Source organism: Ceratotherium simum, chromosome X, assembly GCF_057802395.1.
Source record: "Ceratotherium simum simum isolate JZ-2026a chromosome X, ASM5780239v1, whole genome shotgun sequence".
Classification (NCBI taxonomy): domain Eukaryota; kingdom Metazoa; phylum Chordata; class Mammalia; order Perissodactyla; family Rhinocerotidae; genus Ceratotherium; species Ceratotherium simum.
In genome coordinates, this window is record NC_141940.1 from 7045392 (window position 1) to 7069441 (window position 24050).

A 24050-nucleotide genomic window follows, 5' to 3' on the forward strand; every position below is an offset into this window, starting at 1 on the left:
TTAAACAAGAAATCAAGAATTTGCAGGTAAATAAGCATATTTTATTCTTATACTCATTCAGAAACACATTCTAATATGATTGGGGAATTCTAAGTCACGGTTCAATTTTTCCCTCTATAAGAACCAAATGTCTCTTCACACATAATATAAAGACTAAACTGATGACTGAATTATAAACATCATGTGACAGTGTTAAAATTGCAATTCTATATTCATGATCATGTTTCAGTTTCCAATATTAACACTAGATATTCAACAAAGAGCTGTAAATTGAATAGGGACTATATTAACCTAAGACATTGTTTTGCATGCATCCTTTTTGTAGTATTTGTTGGTGTTTAATCATACCAAATACATCTATCATGGGACCAACTGGTAATATGTCCTCACTATCCAAACGAAGGAACAAAAACAGATCGTCTAGTTCTCAAAACTTTGTAAGAAAAAAAATCTTAAGAAAACAACAGAACAAAGAGAAACTAATAAACACACCTTAGCAAGAAACATTCAAGCCTACTGTTACATACTGAGATGTTGAAGACAAGATAAACGGGAAGAATTCTATTCACGAAGAGAAAAGTGGAAAGAGAAAAGAAAGCTAAGGCATGCCCAACTGGTATCTTCTCCCAGGTATTCAGAGTTACATCTCATATAGCCTAGAATTTTTGGGACAAGACAGAGAGTGACTAAAGCAAAAGATATCACATCTAAGGGCTAAGCAGAAACTGCTCATGAATACAGACCTGACCATCTCAGGACTTTTGGGGACAATATTGCTCTAGGGCTGAGAGCTCCCTTTAAGTGTTAAGTTGGGAGATCCAAATTTAAACTTACGCCATTGTGACTTATTTATTTGCTTTTTAAAAATAGAAATACAATAAATGTAAGAGGATGGACTTACTATCTTTTTTTTTTTTTAAAGATTTTATTTATTTATTTTTTCCCTCCAAAGCCCCAGTAGATAGTTGTATGTCATAGCTGCACATCCTTCTAGTTGCTGTATGTGGGACGCAGCCTCAGCATGGCCGGAGAAGCGGTGCATCCGTGCATGCCCGGGATCCGAACCCGGGCCGCCAGCAGCGGAGCCTGCGCACTTAACCACTAAGCCACGGGGCCAGCCCAGGGCTTACTATCTTTTAATGGGGCAAAACAACTGAAGTTACTGATCCCAAATGAATAACAGCATTTGTATCCCAAACATGCACTCTGGTTAAGATCTTGCAGCTCATTGCAGGGCTTCACCACCTGATTCTCCTTTGGAATGCATGCTTTTGGAAAAAAAATTCAAGAAAGAGAATTCAGCATGATTAACAAGTACTTTCCCTAATTAAATAATTACTGCAAGACAAAAAAAGAAAAAGAAACATTTAACCTGGTATATTTAAAGAAAAGATTGAATAACATATACAAATAGTGATGAATGCTGAAAAAATAAGAGTTTTTACTAAAAGTTACCGCAAAGCTACTTAACACCACATTTTCAATTCTAGATGAACTGCAGAAAAATGTAAATTGTTAACATGTAATTGGTAAGGTAGTTTTTATTTTTATTTTTTAATTTATGATTATTTTTTATTTTTTATTTATTTATTTTTTGTGTGTGTGAGGAAGATCAGCCCTGAGCTAACATCCATGCTAATCCTCCTCTTTTTGTTGAGGAAGACAGGCTCTGCACTAACATCTATTGTCAATCCTCCTTCTTTTTTGTCCCCCAAAGCCCCAGCAGATAGTTTACGTTATAGTTGCACATCCTTCTAGTTACTGTACATGCGACACGGACTCAGCATGGCTGGAGAAGCGGTGCGTCGGTGCGCACCCAGGATCTGAACCCGGGCTGCCAGTAGCGGAGCGCGCACACTTAACCGCTAAGCCACAGGGCCGGCCCCAGTAAGGTAGTTTTAAAGGACTATAAATCATAAGCTGAGTAGTAGTGATACAAACATAACACAGAAGGAGCTAAATAATAAGAACAGGCTAAATGCCCTTAAAACTAACACCCTGTTAAAATAATACCACAGATATCCTCTCACTCAACTTTACTAAGCTACAGAAACTCAGTGAATGCATCAGTGATAATGAATGCAAGTAAAATTCACACAGTTTACTGCTAAGAGTAAGGTAAGTGATACTACTGGCATTGACCTACTTTCTGTGAGCACATCATATTGGCACTACAGTATGTTTTAAGAGTCTTCCTTTTTGCCTTAAGTTATGACATTATAATTTTGAATAGGCAATGATTTATGACATGAACACCCAGATCCATGCAACTGCAATAAATTCACACATATTTGAATCTATGAAACTCACAAACTCAAATATCTGATTTTTTTTAACATCCTGCTTTATAAGAGAAACAACTAAAAAAGCAAATATCAGATTTTTATTCAAAAAAAAACTTTCACAGTATGGCTTAAGGCCAGCATAGATTCAGTTCAATCTCCAATACCATCAACAACTACAGACTCAGAAAAGTAATAACTGATGTTTTATGATCATTCTAAAGTACTTCAACATCAGCAAAGAACAATATAATAATTATAAGCATATTTTTACCTTCTGATATATGTCATTAAATTCCTCTTCTTTAAAGATTGGCAATTCCTGAAGCTAAGGTGAAAATAATAATGGCTACCATTCTCTAGGCACCTATTTGGGCCAGGTACCTTGCTTTACACACATTATATCCAATCTTCACAACAAATTCTTGAGTTTTGTGGCCTCCATTTTAAAAATAAAGAAATAAAAGATCAAAGTACCTTGTGCAAGGTCACAAAACTAACGCATTACCAGTTGGCCTTGATATTCATTTCCCAAACATTTTAGACACATGAGTTTAGCTTACTTTGTTGTTATATACTCTAAGCAATCTGTTCTTCAATTCTGTCAGGCCCAGAGTGACTTTCCTCCCCAGGCTGGACTGCATCTGAACACCATATTCAGTCCTGGGCATCACACACCCAGAAAAGGGTGACAATAGTCAGGGTCTGGTCAGAGATGGGATAGACTTCCTGTGTGCTGAGTTCCTCACTATTGGCATTGTTCAAAGATGACTTTCCAGGAATGGAAATCATAGAAGAGATTTTAAATCACAGAAGAGACTGCACTAGATGATCTCTCAAGTCCCTTCTAATGCTGAGCTTCTGTTATTTTATACTTAAATTGCATCTGATGGTCTTTATGCTAGACGCTAAAATTAACTTTCAGATTCAAATTACTAAGAGATACTTGTAATTTTAACGAATAAAAAGGGCCAGAACAATTTTTATCAGGTTTAAGCATATAATTTCGTCCAAACGGAGAAGGATCATGTGACCTCTCAAGCTTCCCTGCCAGACTGTCTCTAGGTTATCATTTTAATCTATAAGAGATGAATCTTTTACGAACAACAGCCTAATGACAAAATGATATACTTTTTTTTTTTTTAGTGCTTAAGTGGGAAGAGTGTTCATTTTCAATATACAGGGGAGGAAATAAATTGGTTAAAAGTATTTCACATTTTATGAACTTGTAGTTATTATTTTCAAAGAAGAAAGTAAATATATTTTATAAATATTTAATCACTGTTTTGAAATATTTGAATAAACCTAGGTCAGATATTTCTCTTAAAATGGAACAGTTTGATTTTGTTAGGAAAAAACGTTATCTCATACAGTTGATTTTGACTCAACTTACTGTGCCAGGTTGGAGGAATATTTTAGAAACGCAGATATCTTATTTAGACTATTTTTAAAAGTGGCTTCAGTGTTCGTATAATGTAGTTATTATAGGTAACTATGGGACAGTTTATATCTGCTATCTTTATAAGCTCTAAAGCTTAAATCATCATTTGTTGTTTATGACCAACTTTGGCACTTACTAAACCATTCTTTTAGCTTCACAACATACCACCTTTTCTTTCTCAGATTTCTTTCTCCACTCACTTTGACCATGGCAGTATTTTTAATTTATTTAAGGATCTCATTTATTTGCTATTCTCATTGTTAGTAGGTGTTACAATGCGTTTTGTATTTGATGAAACCAGTACACAGAAACACGAAGACATTTATGCAAGGTCACAGAAGAATTAGTGGTAGAGTCTGGAATTAAACAATGGATATAATTTTGTGCTTATATATGTACATCAAATTTTGTTAGAATAAATTCTGCATGGTTTTTAATAAAAGCTTCATCTTTGTAATTCACATTATGTCAATTTATTTGAATCTTCCCCTTGAAAGGGCACCACGTGCTGTACAAAATGAAACGCGTTTATTTGTGGTTAATTCTCAGGGGCCATCATGTGCCTGATAAACACATTATATACAGAATCACAAAAGACGATGTGACTTGAAACCTGTACTTTTTATCATTAAAACAGATGCGAAAACATCTGGTATATTCCATAACATCAGAGCCACATAGCACCTTGATTAATGCCACAGAAGACACAGATTTCACAATACTGCAACAGTGATTAAATTTCAGGCAATGCCATTAAGGTAAATTGTGAAAGGTTTAGATATTTGTGAAGGAAAGTATTTTATGAAGAGTAACAAACATTTATAGTATGCCTTAAAAATACGGTCTCAGTTCATCCTCACAATTCTTTGTGGTAAATGTCTTCATTTTAAAGATGAGGACACTGAGGTTCAGAGAGGTTATCTCTCCTAAGGCAAAGGGCAGAGTCAGGATTAAAACTCAGGTCTGTCCCATCCCAATGCCAATTGACTACACTGCCTCCTAAACATTGAACTACTGTTTTCAAAATAAGGACGTTAAGAGGAAAAAAAAAAAATCAAACAAAAACTTACTTGTTGGAAAGAAAAAACTTAACAGAGCTTCCCATGCAGAGGTTTTTTCCAGAGATTGTCCACTAGCATTTTCATTGCTCCACTGAACATACTGGCTTGGAGACACAGAATCCGAGAATCCTTAAGGAAAAGTGAAATTATTAATCCCAACATATAAAGCATTTATCACTTTCTATGACTCGTTAATAGTAATTACCTTTGCTTAAATTAATTATGGAAAGTCTAAGAGCTAACATACTATACTTTCATAACAGCTTAGATACTATTAATAATCAGAATGTGATTCTGCTGTGAAACTGAAAAACTGAGTATTAAATCTAAAAACGCTTAAGCTATAGGCTGACACATCCCATTGTTGTGCTATAAACTGATTTACAGTAGTGAACTTACCTCTGACAAACAGCATTGACATTCAGAGGCCGAATCAATTAACAACTTGGAAACAGTATGTATTCCAACTAAATCAGATCCCACCACAGAAACTCTTGGTAAATATGTTGGCTTCTTTATTTACTGATAAAAATCAAGGCCTTAGACACTGTAAAACGTTCCTTATCCTTCTTCCTCGCTTCTTCAAACAACCTGCTTTTAGTTTTATTTGCATGATTCCCTCCTATATTAAGAGGAAAGGATATCCATCTTCATTCCTATAGCATGGTTTTGTCCATATCATTAAATATTTTCCAACATTATCTTTAATAACTTCACAGTATTTCATTATAAGGCTCTATAATAACTGAGTTAACCATTCCCCCACAGAAAGACATTTAGGTTGTTTACAATTTACTGATATTATAAGGAACACTGCATAGAACTCATAGATACAGAGAACAGACTGGTGGTTGCCAGAGGCGGGGCGTAAGGGATGGGTGAAATGAGTGAAGGTAGTCAAAAGGTACAAACTTCCAGTTATAAAATAAGTAAGTCATGGGGATATAAGGTACAGCATGATGACTATAGTTAATAATACTGTACTGCATATTTGAAAGTTGCTAAGAGAGTAGATCTTAAAAGTTCTCATCACAAGAAAAACAACTTTTCTAACTATGTATGGTGATGGATGTTAACTACACTTATTGTGGTGATCATTTCACAATATATACTAATATAGAATCATTACACTATACACCTGAAACTAATATAATGTTATATTTCAATTATACCTCAATAAAAAAAGACCAAAAATAAAGAACACTGCAATGATTATCACTGGAACTATATATCTGCAGATATTCATAAAAAATTCCTCAGGATAAATTCTTAAGGAATGATCCTTGACCTTGGCCACACTACCCTCCAGCAAGGCTGCCCCAAGGTACACTTCTACCAGCAGTGCAGGCAAGTGCCAGTTTTCTTGGACTGTCGCCTTTTTGTTGTTGTTTGCCAATTTAATGGCCAAAATAATGGTGTCTCTCTTGTTTTAATTTGCTCCTTTAGTCATCGGTGAGCTTACATCTTTCATACATTTGTGGCATAGTAGAGAACTTAACCCTTAATCTGCCACGTGTTGCAAATATTTTTGAAGGTAGTTGGCTACCTTTATATTTTTAATGGTGCTTTCGAAAGTTCAAAAGTTTAAAATGTTTTATGTAATCAAATGTATTAATCTCTTCCTTTACTATTTCTGCCTTTCAGGTCATGTTTAGAAAGACATTCTACACTCTAATCTTTCCTTCTAGCACTTTCAGAGTTTCGTTTTTAAATTTAAATCTTTAATCCACTCGGAATATATTTTGGAGTATGTTATGAAGTAGGGATACTTTTTTTCAGTTGTCCTAATACCATTTATTAAACCCAACCTTTCCTACTTATGACATCACCATCATACTCTAAGTCCTTAGATAGTCATAGATCTGTTTCTTAACTTTTCTATTCTGTTCCACTAATCTATCTGTTTGTGCACCAACACCACCGTTATAATTTATCTTGTATTGTCATATGTTTTAATAACTAATCTAGCAATCTTTTCATTAGTCTTCATTATCAACATTTTATTCTCAACTCTGAAGAATTTTTTAAATGAACCTTAGAATCATTTTGTCAAGTCAAAATAATCCTAGTAATATTTTTATTGTAATTATGTTCACTTATTTACTATTCATTCAAAAACCATTTATTGTGTGTCTCGTGTACCAGGCATGAATTCAGTTAAATGTAGCCTTATTTGGAGAGAACGGATAACTATAAAATTTTCTCACCCAAGAATAGGTTTGTATCTCCACTCATTCAAGTCTTTTTTTATGCCCCGTGTAAGGTTTATAGTTGCATTCATACAGGTCCTGTATCTTTCTTATCATGTTTATTCTCATATATCATATTAATTTTGTTGTTACGGAAATACGATCTATTTCACCTCATTTTCTAGCTGATTACTGCTGGTATGTAAGAGAGCTATTGATTTTGGTTCATTGGTTTCATATATTTCAACACTATGGATAAATGTTCACTCATTATAGTTTTATCTTCACTGTATATTACATATCTTGACAACATTAAAAATAACCCAATTTTGTCCTGTTTGCTTTCTCCTAACTCCTACTCATTCAATAAATATGTATTTAACGCCTACTATATTCTAGGTTTTGGGGATACATCAGTGAAAAAATCAGATAAGATCCCTGCCCCTCATGGAGTTTACAATATAGTGGAGCAAACAGACAAAAAAAAAGAAGTAAACTAACAAATTAAATAATTACAAATTATAATGAATGCTATGAAGAAAGTGGATACCAATACAGTGTAAGGTAGGGGACCTACTTTAAATAGGGCCTGGCCTCTCTGAGATGATATTTAAGCTAAAAAAAAAAAAAAGATTAGAAGAAGACAGCCACACAAAGGGCCTGGAAGAGTGCTTCCAGCACAGGGGACAAAAAATGAGATTAATATTGCCAGGCATACGATACAGCAAAGGAGCTACTGTTGGAAGCAGCTTTGACAGGACCTGTGTTATGTACTGCCATTTGTTCACTTGGTGCCCAACTTCCCTAATTGACTGTCTTTGTTGCCACTGGACTCAACACACCATCTCAAGGAAGTGTTTGCTAGCAGTAGCACACCGGCCTGAGTCTCCACTCTAGGTTATCTTCCCCAGATGGTACACTCTCTGGAGTCCCTCCAGGATAGAGACTGATACCCAACTCAGAGTACCCTTGCCTCCGACCCCTCCCAGACAGGCTTGGCCTTAGCTTGAGGTGAAACACAGGTTGCTGCAACTTCTCTCAGTAGTGTCTGGCCTGGCTTCATTCTATCTTTTAGAAATCTCTCCAAATTTCTGGCATATCGATGGCAGATGGCATCCTTCTTGGTTCTCTGGGTATTCAACCATTATAGATCTTTTGGTCATTTCAAGAAGCATTTGAGATGGAGGAGGGAATTAAACATTTACTAAAATAGGTATCATCAGTGGCAGCCTGAACCAAAAGTCTCCAGAGTGTTTAACCTGCCCTTCCTCTACCACTGGTTTCTTCCCTACTCTGAAAGACAACTATTTACAAATTAACGGGTAATATTTTCCAAAGTGTGGTGTGAGTACCACCATCATTAGATGAGTTGATTTTAGGTGAAACACACTTGAACATTTACGGATATATCTAATCTTTGCTATTTATGTGCTTACTTTAAAAGTGAAGAAAAAAATATATATAACTAGCACATCAAAACTACCATGACACCAAACAAGACTGACATCACTCACCATACAGCAACCTTTATAAAATTCCCTTTAACATCCCTGTTCTTTCCTCCCTGGGAGCAACTGTCCTTTGCTCTCTCTAAAATCTCCCATCAGCCAGTGCCCAGGTCTTCTCAGATCATCCTCTCCACCCTATCAGGCTCCAGTCTCTTTCCCCTCCCCCATCGCTTTTCCTATGCAGAATAATTTCATCCTCTATGCATCTAATTTGCATCTGTACACTCATTAATATGCTCAGCAAACAAAAGACTAGGAGCCAGCTTCCTTAAATGGCAGCAAGAAATGGTAAAGAACCAATTATGTCTCCCTGTCACAGAGAATTTTTATTTTTTAATTTCCCTGTTACAAAAAAAAAGACTGAAAATCTAACTACATTTCAAAGGAAAAACACTAGACTCAAAGCTGTGGGCAGAGAGGTCATTCAGTTACAATATGGTTTCCTTCCTACAATGTGGCTTCCCTTATGTCAACCTTGTATCAAGCTGTATCACCTTGCTCTATGCATCTCTTCCATCTGGCTGTTCCTGAGTTGTATATCCTCTTATAACAAACCAGTAATGTGGAACTGAACCCCTTGTCCACTTCAGGTCTTATTGAGACTACCAACTCATTAACTGGGCTCACGCAGACATGCATCTGATAAGCGACCTTTTGACAGCAAGAGGTTGGAACTCCACCCTCAGGGCATGCTAACACCGCCATTCTGTGAACGTGCGTCCTATGAAGAAGCATGAAGACTGACTACGCTTGCGCAGATCATCACTTACCTCATCTCTCCTCACCTCCAATCATTTCAGACCACCTTGCCCCCTACCCCATAAATATCCCTGAGTCCCTATTTTCAGGGAAGCAGATTTGAGATTCATTCTCCCATTTCCTCACTTGGCTGCCCTGTGATTATTAAACCCTCTCTCTCTGCTGCAAAAAAAAAAAAAAAAAAAAAGCTGTGGGCTTCATGGGCATGCAACCTGTGCAATCTACAGTGCGGTTCTTAGAAGGACCCCGCACTTGGTTTAACGTTCTCCTATCGTCTTGAAATTCATAAGAAATTTTGAACCAGGGACCCTGCACTTTCATTTTGCAAATTATGTTGCCAGCCCTGCTGTGCAGTGAGGTCTCTCAGATGAGGAACTAGATAAAAGAGTAAGGAGACAGAATGGGAACAGTGGCTAATGGTATCAGCTTGGAAAGGATTCTGCTGAGGCTTCAGTAAATTGAGGGTCTACCTATGCTGCAGTCTTTCTGGGCCTTGGCCTCAAACAGACCTGAATTTGCATCCTCGCTTTGCCACATACTAGTTGGTATGCTTGAGCAAGTCAGTAAACTTCTCTTTGCCTCAGTTTACTCATCTGCAAAATGGATTTTGAAGGACATTTTGAAGGATTGTAAGGATTAAATGAAGTCATGCACGAAGTGCTTAGTACAATGTAAAATGAGTAAATATTTTGTCATATGTCTTTCATCATTTATTTTTATTGTTTATAATTTTAAATTTAATAATATTACTTTGTTTTGGGGATATTTATTTTTATAAATAATTCTCTCAATAGCAAATATGTCCAGTTTTTCCACTTATAACTGTGCTACAGTTTCCTTTTAAAATAACTATATTTATGTAAAAAAGTGAGGCACTGTAAAGGAAAATAGGAAGAACTGGTAGCATTAAGATAACCAAGAGTTGTGAAGGTATTATACAAACTACTGAGGCAAAAGAAACACCCATCTAGTGAAATATCCTCAATTTTTAGACAAGGTAATTGAAGCCTAAAGAGGTGAAGTGACCCATCAAAGGTCACACAGCAAATCAGTGGCAGAATCAAGACAACTCGGGTCTCCTAATTCCTAGTCCAGGGCTCCTCCAACTATACCACATGCACAAATGGTTAAAGCAATAGCAAGCTTGGTGCTTAATGAGGTACATGGCAGGCAGCCAGACGTTCTATCTATGTGCACTGCCTCATTCACTCCCCGAGGATAACAAATAAATGAAGTATTCTAATATAATGACACAGAAACTAGTCACGTGGTTTTGTCCATGAAGCTAAAGCATTCTGAAAATATTATCTATTAGCCAATCTTTATTTCTCCTTTTTTAAATCTCCCCAAAAAGAATGTGCAATAGGGACTGACCCAATAGGTTACAGAGAATTGATGGAGGAGGTAGGATCATAATCCCAGTCCCCATTCTGCTAGTCTCCTCATCCTGTATGCCACTAGTCTATATGCTTTCTGTAAAAACATAACCTGAAAAGCAATGTGGCTTGGGACTCCAAATGACAATACAAACTGGAGATATCCCAGAGTTACCTCAGCTCCTTTCTATCTCAATCCCCCTTGGTGGCATTAAATCTAAGAGAACTCAGAAGGGTCTGTCTAGGAAGAAGAACGGGAATTTTAGCTCTAGGATTATGTGCCCTCCTTTCACCATAATATTCCAGAGCCATGGCCAAATTATTTTACCTCTCAGTGTGTATTAGTTTGCTAGGGTCATTGTAACAAAGTACCATAAACTGGGTGGCTTAAAAACAACAGAAATTTATTGTCTCACAGTTCTAGAGGTTAGAAGCCCAAAATCAACATGTCAACACTGTTGGTTCCTTCTGAGTGCTGTGAGGGAAGGCCTCTCTCCTTGGCTTGTAGATGGCTGTTTTCTCCCTGCGTCTATTCATATACAATCATGCACTGCCTAATGACAGAGCTACTTTCTGAGAAATGCACTGTTAGGTGATTTTGTCGTGTGAACATCATAGAGTCTACTTACACAAACCTAGATGGTATAGCCTACTACACACCTAGGCTATATGGTACTAATCTTATGGGACCACCATCGTATATGCAATCTGTCATTAACCAAAACGTCGTTATGTGGTGCTTAGTCTTTCCTCTATGAATGTCTATCTCTGTGTCCAAATTTCCCCTTTTTTATAAGGACACTAGTCATACTGGATTAGGGCTCACCTCATTTTAACTTGATTACCTCTATAAAAATCTTATCCCCAAATAAGGTCACATTCTGAGGTACCAGGAGTTAAAATTCCAACATTTTTTTGTGGGGAGGACACAATTAAACCAATAATAACAGTGCATTTAGTCACATTAATTGAGTTAAGTCATTTTAAATGCAAAATGATATTTAATCCATCCAGTCACATATTACCTCCTGGGAATCTGGGAAATCTGACAATATGAAGAATGAATCATGGATTATTTTAGGAGAAAACATGTTAAACCTATATTGGAAAAAGTCTTCATGGAAATAAAGAAATCACACTGAATAACAGTATTCTTTTTTTGTAAGAGTTCTACTCAAAATAGAAATAGAAAATGAAGAACACACGGACTAAGAAAAAATAAGGTGCAATTTATAGTTTTGTTTTTTAACTTACTTTTTCAGAGAATGAAAAAGCTCTCAGTTTGTAAGGCTCTCAGTCATATTTATAACTAATGTTTACAAGGACAGTAAAGTAATTCAGAAACACTTTGGTGTTTTAGATGAATAGTAGGAAAAATAAGTATGAACAATTTGAAGTAATATGATTTATAAAAGATCATTAAAAAGTATCCTAAAATATTTTTCAAACAGCAGAAATCATATTTTTCTAACTTATTTAAAATAGTTGATAAAAGGACGCCTAGCATATACTTTATTTAACTTTGAATTTCATCCCTCACAAAAAGTTATAAAGCCATGCATGCAGTTGTGACATAGTATATAGAAGTCTCTGTTCCTTTTACTTACAATGCCTCTGCCAAATTTTTGCTTCCTTCTTTGACTGTGGGAGGACCTTGGTTGGAGGGAGGGGATAGAAGGCCTCAGGGGAGGGCAAGGAGAGAGAAGTCATTGAGATTAGAGGTGAGGATGGTGGAAAGTCTTTGGGCTTGAGGCTGGAGCTTGAGGGAGAGAGAAAGCCTGTGGGAAAGCCAAAGCCTTTATGCAGATGCGGAAATGGAATACCACTGTGAGGGGGTTAGAAGAGAGGGCAGGCCATGGGAGATAAGGTAGAGAACGCTCTTTTGAGAGACCATCTTGGAGCTAAGGAGAGAAGTCTATGGGGAAAGGGAAAGTATTTGAGCAGGGAGCAAGAAAGATTTGAAGGAGGAGATGGGAAAGACGTTGAGTCAGGAACATGAGGCAGCAAGACCATTGAGTAGAAAGAGGAAAAGAAGACTTTGGGGGAAGAAGGAGAGAGTACCTTTGGGTGATGAGGGAGGGGAAATTCGTGAGTGGGGAGAAGGGGGGCCTCTGGAGGGCTGAAAGTGGCATCAGAGAGGAGGATGAGTAAAGGCCTGGAGGAGGGTAGGTAAATAAGGAGGAAAGGGAAGTACTTTGACCGAGGGAGGGAAGGCTTTTGTGAAGGTAGGTTAGAGAGAGAAGGACAATGTGATGTAAGAGAATGAAGGCATTTTAAAAGGGAGGTCAGGGATTGAAGACCTTGAGTGAGGGGAGGAAGGGCATTGTAAGATAAAGAAGAAAGGCTATTGAGTAAGGGAGAGAAGACTGGTAAGGTGAGCAAAAGAAAGACACTGTGGGAAGATTGAAGAATGAAAGTACCTTGATTGAAGGTTAAGAAGAACTTTTGGAGTGGTGATGAGGGAGGGAAGGAATTTGTGAGGGTAAAAGAGAGAAGGCATTTGTGAAGTGAGGTGACAGAAGGAAGGCCTTTATGAGTATGAGTAAAGGAGGGAAGTTCTCTGAGAAAGGAGGTGAGGGAGTTTAATACAGTCATGCACCACATAACGACAGTTCGGTCAACGATGACCACATATATGATGGTGGTCCCATGAGATCAGTACCATACAGCCTAGATGTGTAGTAGGCTATACCATCTAGGTTTGTGTAAGTACATTCTATGATGTTCACACAACAAAATCGCCTAACGACACATTTCTCAGAACATACCCGTCATTAAGTGACACATGACTATACTATAAGAGAAAAGGCAAGTTCCTACTTTGTGAGAGGACTTGAGGGAAGGAGGCCTATGAGGGAGGAAGTGAAGGAGGGAAGTCAACTGTAAGGATAGAGGAGGCACAGAAGGCAATCATGAAAGAAGGGAAGCCCTTTGTGAAGGGAAGTGAGCAAGGAAAGGTTTTTGTGAAGGGAGGTGATGGAGGAAGGAATTTGAGTGGTGAGGTAAGGGGTATTAGTAAGGTGAGGTTAGACGTGGAAGAGCTTTAAGAGAAGAGGTGGTGAAGGTTAGTACTTGGAGTGGTGAGGTAACAGAGGTTAGCACTATGTGATGAGAGAGAATGAAAAGAAAGCCTTGATCGGCCCTACCTTCCAAAGCCTGAAACAATTGGGTGCTCCCACGCCTGTGGCTAGCCCCACCCAGCTGCAATCCTCAGAGAGCTGACAAGAGCCTTATAGGCCGGAGGCCTATAGCAATTATAAGCCCCTGAGCCTAACAAGCAGTCACACTGGGGGCCTACTCACTTAGAAAAACTGCAATAGGAATGTGCTATTAGACCTTGCGGCCAACTGTGCTGGGGCTTCCCACACCCAATAAAGAGAGTGAAGGGTCCATAATAACCACATGCAGCTGAGAATTACAACCAGCCAGCCAGGGGGACAGCTCAGCCTCCCTGGGCACCTACAGCAAGAGCAACCCTGCCACAACAGAAGGACACAAGTAGCCCACATGGGGGTCAATCACGGAATATTTGGAACTGGTGATGAGAGGGAAGCAGACTGCTGGGCCTCATAAGGCATCTCTTACATAAGGCCACCTCTCCAAGATCAGGAGACGTAGCTGACCTACCTAATACACAGATACAAGCACAGAGAAAGAGGCAAAATGAGGAGGCAAAGGAATACATTCCAAGTAAGGGAACAGGACAAAACCCCAGAAAAAGAACTAAATGAAACAGAAATGAGCAATCTACCTGAAAAAGAATCATAAGGATGCTCACTGATCTTGGGAGAAGAATGGATGAACTCAGTGAGAATGTCAACAAAGAAATGAAAAATATAAAAAAGAACTAATCAGAAATGAGAAACACAATATTGGAAATGAAAAATTCACTAGAGGGACTCAAAGGCAGAGTAGATGATACAGAAGAACGGATCAGTGAGCTGGATGAAAGACTAGAGGAAATCACCCAAGCTGAACAGACAAAAAAGAATTAAAAAGAGTGAGGACAGTCTAAGCAACCTCTGGGACAACATCAAGCACACTAATATCCATGTCATAGGTGTCCCAGAAGGAGAAGAGAAAGACAAAGGGGCAGAAAATCTATTTGAAGAAATAATAGCTGAAAACTTTCCTAACCTAAGGAAGAAACAGCCATCCAAGTACAGGAAGCACAGAAAACACCAAAAAATATAAACCCAAAGAGGCTCACAACAAGACACATCATAAGTAAAATGTCCAGAATTAAAGATAAAGAGAATCCTAAAAGCTGCAAGAGAAAGGCAACAAGTTACATACAAAGGAAACCCCATAAGGCTATCAGCTGACTTCTCAGCAGAAACATTACAGGCTAGAAGAGAGTGGCACGATATATATATAAGTGCTAAAAGGAAAAAACCTACAGCCAAGGATACTCTAGCCGGCAAGGTTATCATTCAGAATAGAAGGAGAGATAAAGAGTTTCCCAGACAAGCAAAGATTAAAGGAGTTTATCACCAAGAAACCAGTCCTACAAGAAATGCTAAAGGGACTTATTTAAGGGGGAGAAAGAAGACCACAAATAGGAAAAAAATTATCTATTTTCATGATAAGAGAGTAATGGATAAAAACTCACAGAAAGGAGGTTAGATATGATATCAAAAACATAAAATGTGGGAGGAGGGGAGTAAAGGAGTAGAGCTTTTGGAAAGAGGTCAAACTAAAAAGACCATCAACAATATAGATTGCTGTATACGTAGGTTATTATACATGAACCTCATGGTAATAACAAACCAGTAACCTATAATAAATACACAAAAAAACTAAGAGAAAGGAAGCTAAACATAATACTAAAGAAAGCCATCACACCACAATGGAAGAGAGCAAGAGAAGAAGAAAGGAACAGAGAACAACTACTAAAACACCCAGAAAAAGAGTAAAAAATGGCAGTAAGCACATACTTTAAATGTCACAAGGTAAATGCTCCACTCAAAAGGCATAGGGTGGCTGATTGGATAAAAAAACAAGACCCATATATACGCTGCATACGAGAGAGACACTTCAGACCTAAAGACACACACAAACTGAAAGTGAAGGAATGGAAAAAGATACTCCATGCAAATGGCAATGAAAAGAAAGTTGGGGTAGCAATACTCATATCAGACAAGATAGACGTTAAAACAAAACTGTAACAAGAGACAAGGGCACTATATAATGATCAACTGAACAATCCAACAAGAGGATACAACACTTATAAATATCTATGCACCCAATATAGGAGTACTGAAATACATAAAGTGATTAACAGATGTAAGAGGAGAAATAGACAGTAACACAATAATAGTAGGGCGCTTTAAACTCCACTTACACCAATGGATAGATCATCCAAACAGAAGATCAATAAGGAAACACCGGCCTTAAACCACACACTAGACCAGATGGACTTAGGAAATATATACAGAACATCCCATCCAAAAACTGAAGAATACATTCTTTTCATATGCCCATGGAACATTCTCCAGGACTGATCACATATTAGGCCACAAAACAAGTCTCCATAAATTTAAGAAGACTGAAATAATACCAAGCATCTTTTTTGACCACAACGGTATGAAACTAGAAATCAACTACAGGAAGAAAATCAGAAAAGCCACAAATATGTGGAGACTAAACAAAAGGCTACTGAACAACAATTCGGTGAATGAAAAAATCAAAGGAGAAATCAAAAAATACCTGGAGACAAATGAAAATGAAAACATGACATGCCAGAATTTATGGGATACAGCAAAAGTGGTTCTAAGAGGGAAGTTTATAGCAATACAGGCGTACCTCAACAAATAAGAACAATCTCAAATAAACAATCTAACAGTGCACCTAAAGGAACTGAAAACAGAAGAACAAAAAAAGCCCAAAATCAGTAGTAGGAGGAAAATAATAAAAATCAGAGCAGAAATAAATGAAATAGAGAGATAAAAAAACAATAGAAAAAAATCAATGAAACCAAGAGATGGTTCTTTGAAAAGATAAACAAAATTGACAAACATTTAGCTAGACTCACCAAGAAAAAAAGAGAGAAGGCTCAAATAAATAAAATCAGAAATGAAAAGAGGAGAAATTACAACGGGCACCTCAGAAATACAAAAGATTATAAGAGAACACTAGAAAAAGCTATATACCAACAAATTGGATAATTCAGAATAAATGGATAAATTCTTAGAATCATACAACTTTCCAACACTGAATCAAGAAGAAATAGAGAATCTGAATAGACCAATCACCAGTAAGGAGATCGAAACAGTAAGCAAAAACCTCCCAAAAAATAAAAGTCCAGGACCAGACAGCTTCCCTGGTGAATTCTACCAAACATTTAAAGAAGACTTAATACCTATCCTTCTCAAACTATTCCAAAAAATTGAAAAGGAGGGGAAGCTTTCTAACTCATTCTATGAAGCCAACATTACCCTAATACCAAAACCAAACAAGGACAACACAAAAAAGAAAATTACATGCCAATATCACTGATGAGCATCGATGCAAAAATCCTCAACAAAATACTAGCAAATCAAATACAATAATACATTAAAAAAGTCATACATCATGATCAAGTGAGATTTATTCCAGGGATGCAGGGATGGTTCAACATTCACAAATCAATCAACATGATACACCACATTAACAAAATGAAGAATAAAAATCACATGATCATCTGAATAGATGCAGAGTAAGCATTTGACAAGATATAGCATCCATTTATGATAAAAAAAACTCTGAATAAAATGAGTTTAGAGGGAAAGTTACCTCAACATAATAAAGGCCATATATGACAAACCCACAGCTAATATCATTCTCAATGGTGAAAAACTGAAAGCTATCCCTCTAAGAACAGGAAACAGACAAGGTTGCTCACTTTCACCACTCCTATTTATCAGAGTATTGGAAGTCCTAGCCAGAGCAATCATGCAGGAAAAAGAAATTAAAGGGATCTGGGGCCGCCCCGGTGGTGCAAGCAGTTAAGTGCGCGCACTCTGCTGCGGCGGCCTGGGGTTCACCGGTTCGGATCCTGGGTGCACACCAACGCACTGCTTGGCAAGCCATCCTGTGGTGGCGTCCCATATAAAGTGGAGGAAGATGGGCACGGATGTTAGCCCAGGGCCAGTCTTCCTCACCAAAAAATGAGAAGGATTGGCAGATGTTAGCATAGGGCTGATCTCCTCACAAAAAAAAAGAAAGAAATTAAAGGGATCCAAATTGGAAAGGAAGAAGTGAAACTGTCACTCTTTGCAGACGACATGATTTTATATATAGAAAACCCTAAAGAATCCACTAAAAATTTTTAGAAATAATAAATGAATATGGCAAAGTTGCAGGATACAAAATCAACAAACAAAAATCAGTTGCGTTTCTATACATTAACAATGAAGTAGCAGAAACACAAATTAAGAACACAATCCCATTTAAAATTGCAACAAAAAGAATAAAGTACCTAGGAATAAACTTAACCAAAGAGGTGAAACATCTGTACACTGAAAACTATAAAACATTGTTGAAAGAAACTGAAGAAGACACAAGGAATTGGAAAGATATTCCATGCTCTTGGATTAGAAAAATTAACATAATTAAAATGTCCATACTTCCTAAAGCAATCTATAGATTCAATGCAATCCCTATCAAACTTCCAACAACATTTTTCACATAAATAGAACAAAGAATCCTAAAATTTATATGGAACAACAAAAGACCCGAATAGCCAAAGGAATCCTGAGAAAAAAGAACAAAGCTGGAGTTATCACACTGCCTGATTTCAAAGTATACTACAAAGCTATAGTAACCAAAACAGCATGGTACTGGCACAAAAACAGACACACAGATCAATGGAATAGAATTGAGAGCCTAGAAATAAACCCACACATCTATGGACAGCTAATTTTCGACAAGGGAACCAAGAACATACAATGGAGAAAGGAAAGTCTCTTCAATAAATGGTGTTGGGGAAACTGGACAGCCACATACAAAAAAATGAAAGTAGACCATTACCTAACACCATACACAAAAATTAACTCAAAATCGTTTAAAGACTTGAACGTAAGTCCTGAAACCATGAAACTTCTAGAAGAAAACATAGGCAGTACGCTCTTTGACATTGGTCTTAGCAACATATTTTCAAGTACCATGTCTGACCGGGCAAGGGAAACAACAGAAAAAATAAACAAATGGGACTACATCAAACTAACAACCTTCTGCACAGCAAAGGAAACCGTGAACAAAATGAAAAGACAACCTAAGAACTGGGAGAAGATATTTGCAAACCATATATCCAATAATGGGTTAATCTCCAAAATACATAAAGAACTCATACATCTCAACAACTAAAAAACTAACAACCCAATTAAAAAATGGGCAAAAGACCTGAAAAGGCATCTCTCCAAAGAAGATGTACAGATGGCCAACAGGCACATGAAAAGATGTTCAACATCATTAACTATTCAGGGAAATGCAAATAAAAACTACAATGAGATATCATGTCACTCCCCTCAGAATGGATACAATTAACAAGACAGGAAACAAGTGTTGGAGAGGATGTGGAGAGAAGGGAACTCTCATACACTGCTGGTGGGAGTGCAAACTGGTGTAGCCACTATGGAAAACAGTATGGAGATTCCTCAAAAAATCAAGGATAGAACTACCTTACTATCCAGTTGTTCCACTGCTGTGTGTTTATCCAAAGTACATGAAAACATGCATGCGTAAAACTACATTCACCCTTGTGTTCACTGCAGCATTATTCACAATAGCCAAGACTTGGAAGCAACCCAAGTAGCCATTAAGGGAAGAATGGATAAAGATGATGTGGTATATATACACAATGGAATACTACTCAGCCATAAGAAATGACGAAATCCAGCCATTTGTGACAACATGGATGGACATTGAGCATATTATGCTAAGCGAAATAAGTCAGAGGGAGAAGGTCAAACACTGTATGATCTCACTCATATGTACAAGATAAAAACAACAACAAACAAACACATAGAGACAGAGATTGGATTGGTGGTTACCAGAGGGGAACAGGGGACTGAGGAAGGTGAAAAGGATGATTAGGCACGTGTGTGTGGTGACGGATTGTAATTAGTCTTTGGGTGGTGAACGTCATGTAATCTAAGAAGAAATACAAGTATAATGATGTACACCTGAAATTTACATAATGTTATAAACCAATGTTACTGCAACTAAAAAAAAAAGAAAAGAAAAGAAAGCCTTAGGATAAATGAGGGAGGGAAGCCATTCATTAGGCAAAGAAAGGCATTTATGAGAGTTGGTGAGGGTATTTAGTCATTTGTGAAAGGAGGTTAGGGAATGAAAACTTTTAAGAGAAGACCTGTAACAAGTAAAGAGATTGAAACACTAATCAAAACCACTCAACAAAAAAAAAGTCTAGTAGAAGATGGCTTCACTGTTGATTTCTACCAAATATTTAAAGGAGTATTAACACCAATCCTTCTCAAACTCTTCCAAAAAATAGAAAAGGAGGGGAGCAAGCCTGGTGGCATAATGGTTAAGTTCGCACACTCCCCCCCAGCGGCCCAAGGTTTGCGGGTTCAGGTCCTGGGCACAGACCTACACATCAATCATCAAGCCATACTGTGGCAGTGTCCCATATACAAAAGGAAGAGGAGGGAAGACTTTTTAACTCATTCTATGATGCCAGTATTAACCTGATACCAAAGCCAGACAAAGACACCAGAAGAAAACTACAGACCAACATCACACGTGAATATAGATGCAAACAAATATAGATGTCTCAACAAAATACTAGCAACCCAAATGCAACAGCATATTAAAAAGAGTAGAGTATATACAATGACCAAGTGGGGTTCATTACAGGAATACAAGGGTGGTTCAACATAAGAAAATCAATGTAATACTCCACGTTAACAGAATGAAGGGAAAAAAACCTCATGTGATCATCTCAATTGATGCAGAAAAAGCACTTGACAAAATCCAATACCTTTCATGATAAAATCACTCAAACTACAGCTAGAAGGGATTTTTCTCAATATTATAAAGAGCATTTATGAAAAACCAACAGCTAACATCATAATCAATAGTAAAAGACTGAAAGCTTCTCCCCTAAGATCAGGAACAAGACAAGGATGCACATTTTTGCCACTGCTATTCAACTTTGTACTGCAACTTCTAGCCAGAGCAATTAGGACATGACATAAAATAAAATAAAAGGCATCCAAACTGTAAAGGAAGAAGTAAAACTATTCACAGATAACATGATTCTATATATAGAATATTCAAAGAAAGTCCACAGAAACTACTAGAGCTAATAAACAACTTCAGCCAAGTTTCAAGGTACAAGATCAACATGCAGAAATCAGTTGCACTTCTATACATCAGCAATGAACAATCCAAAAAAGAAACTAAGAAAATAATTCCATTTACAATAGCATCCAAAAGAATAAAATACCTTGGAATAAATTTAACCAAGGAAGTTAAAGACTTGTACATTGAAAACTACAAAACATTGCTAAAATAAATTAAGGATGACATAATTAAATGGAAAGACATCCCATGTTCATGGATTTAAAGACTTAATATTGTTAAGATGGCAATACTGCCCAAAATGATCTACAGATTCAATGCAATCCCTATCAAAACTCCAATGGCCTTTTTGCATAAATGGAAAAGCTGATCCTCAAATTTATATGGAATTGCAAGGGGCCTTGAATACTTAAAACAATATGAATAAAGAACAAAACGGACGAATTCACATATCCCAATTTCTCAACTTGCTACAAAACTACAGTAATCAAAAGAGTATGGTACTGGCCTAGGGAATAGACACATCGACCAAAAGAATATAACTTAAGAGTCCAGAAATAAACCCATAAATCTATGGTGAACTGATTTTCAACAAGGGTGCCAAGACCATTCAATGGGGAATGAATAGCCTCTTCAACAAATGGTGCTGAGACAACTGGATATCCACATGCAAAAGAATACAGTTGGACCTCTAATACACACCATATACAAAAATTAATTCAAAATGGATCAACAACTTTAATATAAGGGCTAGAACCATAATACTCTTAAAAGAAAACATAAAAATAAATCTTCATGACTTTAGATCTGGCAATGGATTCTTAGATATGATGCCAAAAGCACAAGTGACAAAATAAAAAAAAAGATAAGTCGGACTTCCTCAAATTTAAAAACTTTTGTGCATCAAAAAAACATTATCAAAAAAGTGAAAAGACAACCTACAGAATGGGAGAAAATAGTTACAAATCATATATCCAGATTATATAAAGAACTCTTACAACTCAATAACAAAACCGTAAAAAATCCAGTGAAAAATGGTCAAAGAACTTGGATAGACATTTCGCCAAAGAAGATATAGAAACGTCCAAAAGCACATGAAAAGATGCTCAACATCATTAGTCATTACAGAAATACTACCGCAAACCATAATAAGATCTCACTTCTCACACACTAGGATGGTGATAATTGAAAGGGGGAGGAGGTAACAAATGTTGGTGAAATCGGGACCCTCGTGCATTGTCAGTGGGAAAGTAAAATTGTTCAGCCACTTTGTAAAACAGTTTCGAACTTCCTCAAAAAGTTCAAAATGGAATTCCCATATGACCCAGCAATTCCACTCCTAAGTATATGTCCAAGAATTGAAAACATGTTGACACAAAAATTTGTACTTGAATATTCATAGCAGCATTATTCACAATAGTCAACAACTGCAAACAACCCAAATGCCCGTCAACTGATAAATGGATAAACAAAACGCAGTAGATTCACACAATGGAATATTATTTGGCCATAAAAAGGAATAAAGTACCCATACATACTACAACATGCATAAATCTCGAATACATTATACTAAGTAAAATAAGCTGGACACAAAAGGACATATATTACATGTTACCACTATATGAAACATCCAGAATCGGTCAATCCATAGAGGCAGAAAGCCGATCGCTGGCTGCCTGGGGCTGGGGAATGGGAAGTGGCTGCATTATTAATGGGTGTGGGTTTTACTTCGTGGTGATGAAAGTATTTTGGAACTGGATAGAGGTGGTGGCTGTGCAACGTTTATATAGACTAAATGTCACTGAATTGTTCACTATAAAATAGAAAATTTTATGTCACGTGATTTTCACCTCAAATTTTTTTTAAAAGGCGGGAAGGTGAGGGAGGTTAGAATTTTGTGAGGGAACGCGGAAGAGTGGGCCTTTAGGAAGGGGGCTGGGGAGGGAGGGGCTCTCTGAGGGGAGGTAGGCGGGAAGAAGCTGGCTGGCAGGCGTGAGGGGAGACGGGAGGGAAGGCAGGCAGGCCTGTGGTGGGGGGAGGAGGGAGGAAGGCGGGGAGGAGGGAGGAAGGGGGAGGAGGGAGGAAGGGGGAGGAGGGAGGAAGGGGGAGGAGGGAGGAAGGGGGAGGAGGGAGGAAGGGGGAGGAGGGAGGCAGGGCGGGCGGAAGGGGAGGGAGGAAGCGAGGAAGGGGAGGAAGGGAGGAAGGGCGGGGGAGAAAGGGAGGAAGGGCGGAGGGGAGGGAGGAAGGGGGGGGAGGAAGGACGGGGGGAGGGAAGAAGGGGGGACGGGGGGAGGGAGGACGGAGGGAGGGAAGAAGAGAGGAAGGGCGGAGGGGGAGGGAGGAAGGGGGGGAGGGGTGCCGTGGCCCGCGCTGTTAAGCTCCCTGTCGCCTCTGACCTGGCCTCCCCCTCCCGCGGCCTGGAGTGGGCACTCACCGGGACTCAGGTAGTAGCCCAGCAGCAGCAGGGCCAAACCGGCGAGCATGAGGAGCCCTAAGTGCTTTTGGGCCCAGGTCTTCACCACAGAGTAGCGCGTCCCAGCCCGGCGCAGGCCGCGCAGAGGCGTCCGCCAGCTGGCCTGAGGCATGGCAGCCATGACGGCCTGGCGCCCAGGACTGCTGCTCCCTGGAGGCGACGCCATTGACAGGTTCTCCGCCTCACAGGCTCTCAGCCTTATGCGCTCCCCCCGCAGCGCCCTAGACTTCGAGCGACTCCTTCTCCCCCGCGACGAGCGCCTCTCAGAAGGCATGGCTCTCGGTTCCCGCCTAGCTGAGGTGCACCCTCAGTGCCGGCCGATCCGTGACCCAGAAGCCCCCGGGGCAGTGACGCTTACGTGGCCCCCCACGGCGGCACGTGCCATCCCTCGCCCCCCTGGCCCCGCCCCTTTTTAACGGCTGGCAGGGTGCCTTGTGTCTTCCCTCCCCCACTCAAGCCCTGGCCCTGCTAGCGCTTGTGAAATGTTTTTGAATGAATGAGTGGGGCCCGAGGCCTGCGCCAGGAGCATGAGTGCCCGTCACAGACCAACAAAAAGGCCTGACTGGAATGCAGACTCCAGGCTTGGCCGCTAATTCCTCCTCAGATCCAGTCCTATGATGCACACTGTAGCCTCTACGGTCACTACCGTTAGTCAC

At 38.6% G+C, this 24050-nt stretch overlaps 1 protein-coding gene across 3 annotated transcripts in view; it reads right to left on the reverse strand.

Moving 5' to 3' along the window:
• FMR1NB (FMR1 neighbor) overlaps positions 1-23708 on the reverse strand; it is a 36987-nt gene extending 13279 nt beyond the window's left edge. For all 3 annotated transcript variants that reach the window (XM_087427740.1, XM_087427741.1, XM_087427739.1), the window contains exons 1-2: positions 23356-23708; positions 4794-4913 (exon numbers count right to left, since the gene is read on the reverse strand). In XM_087427740.1, coding sequence (XP_087283866.1) covers positions 4794-4913; positions 23356-23668 — 433 coding nt within the window. In that variant the 5' untranslated portion in view covers positions 23669-23708. The remainder of the gene's footprint in view (positions 1-4793; positions 4914-23355) is intronic.
• Positions 23709-24050: the final 342 nt, after the last annotated feature.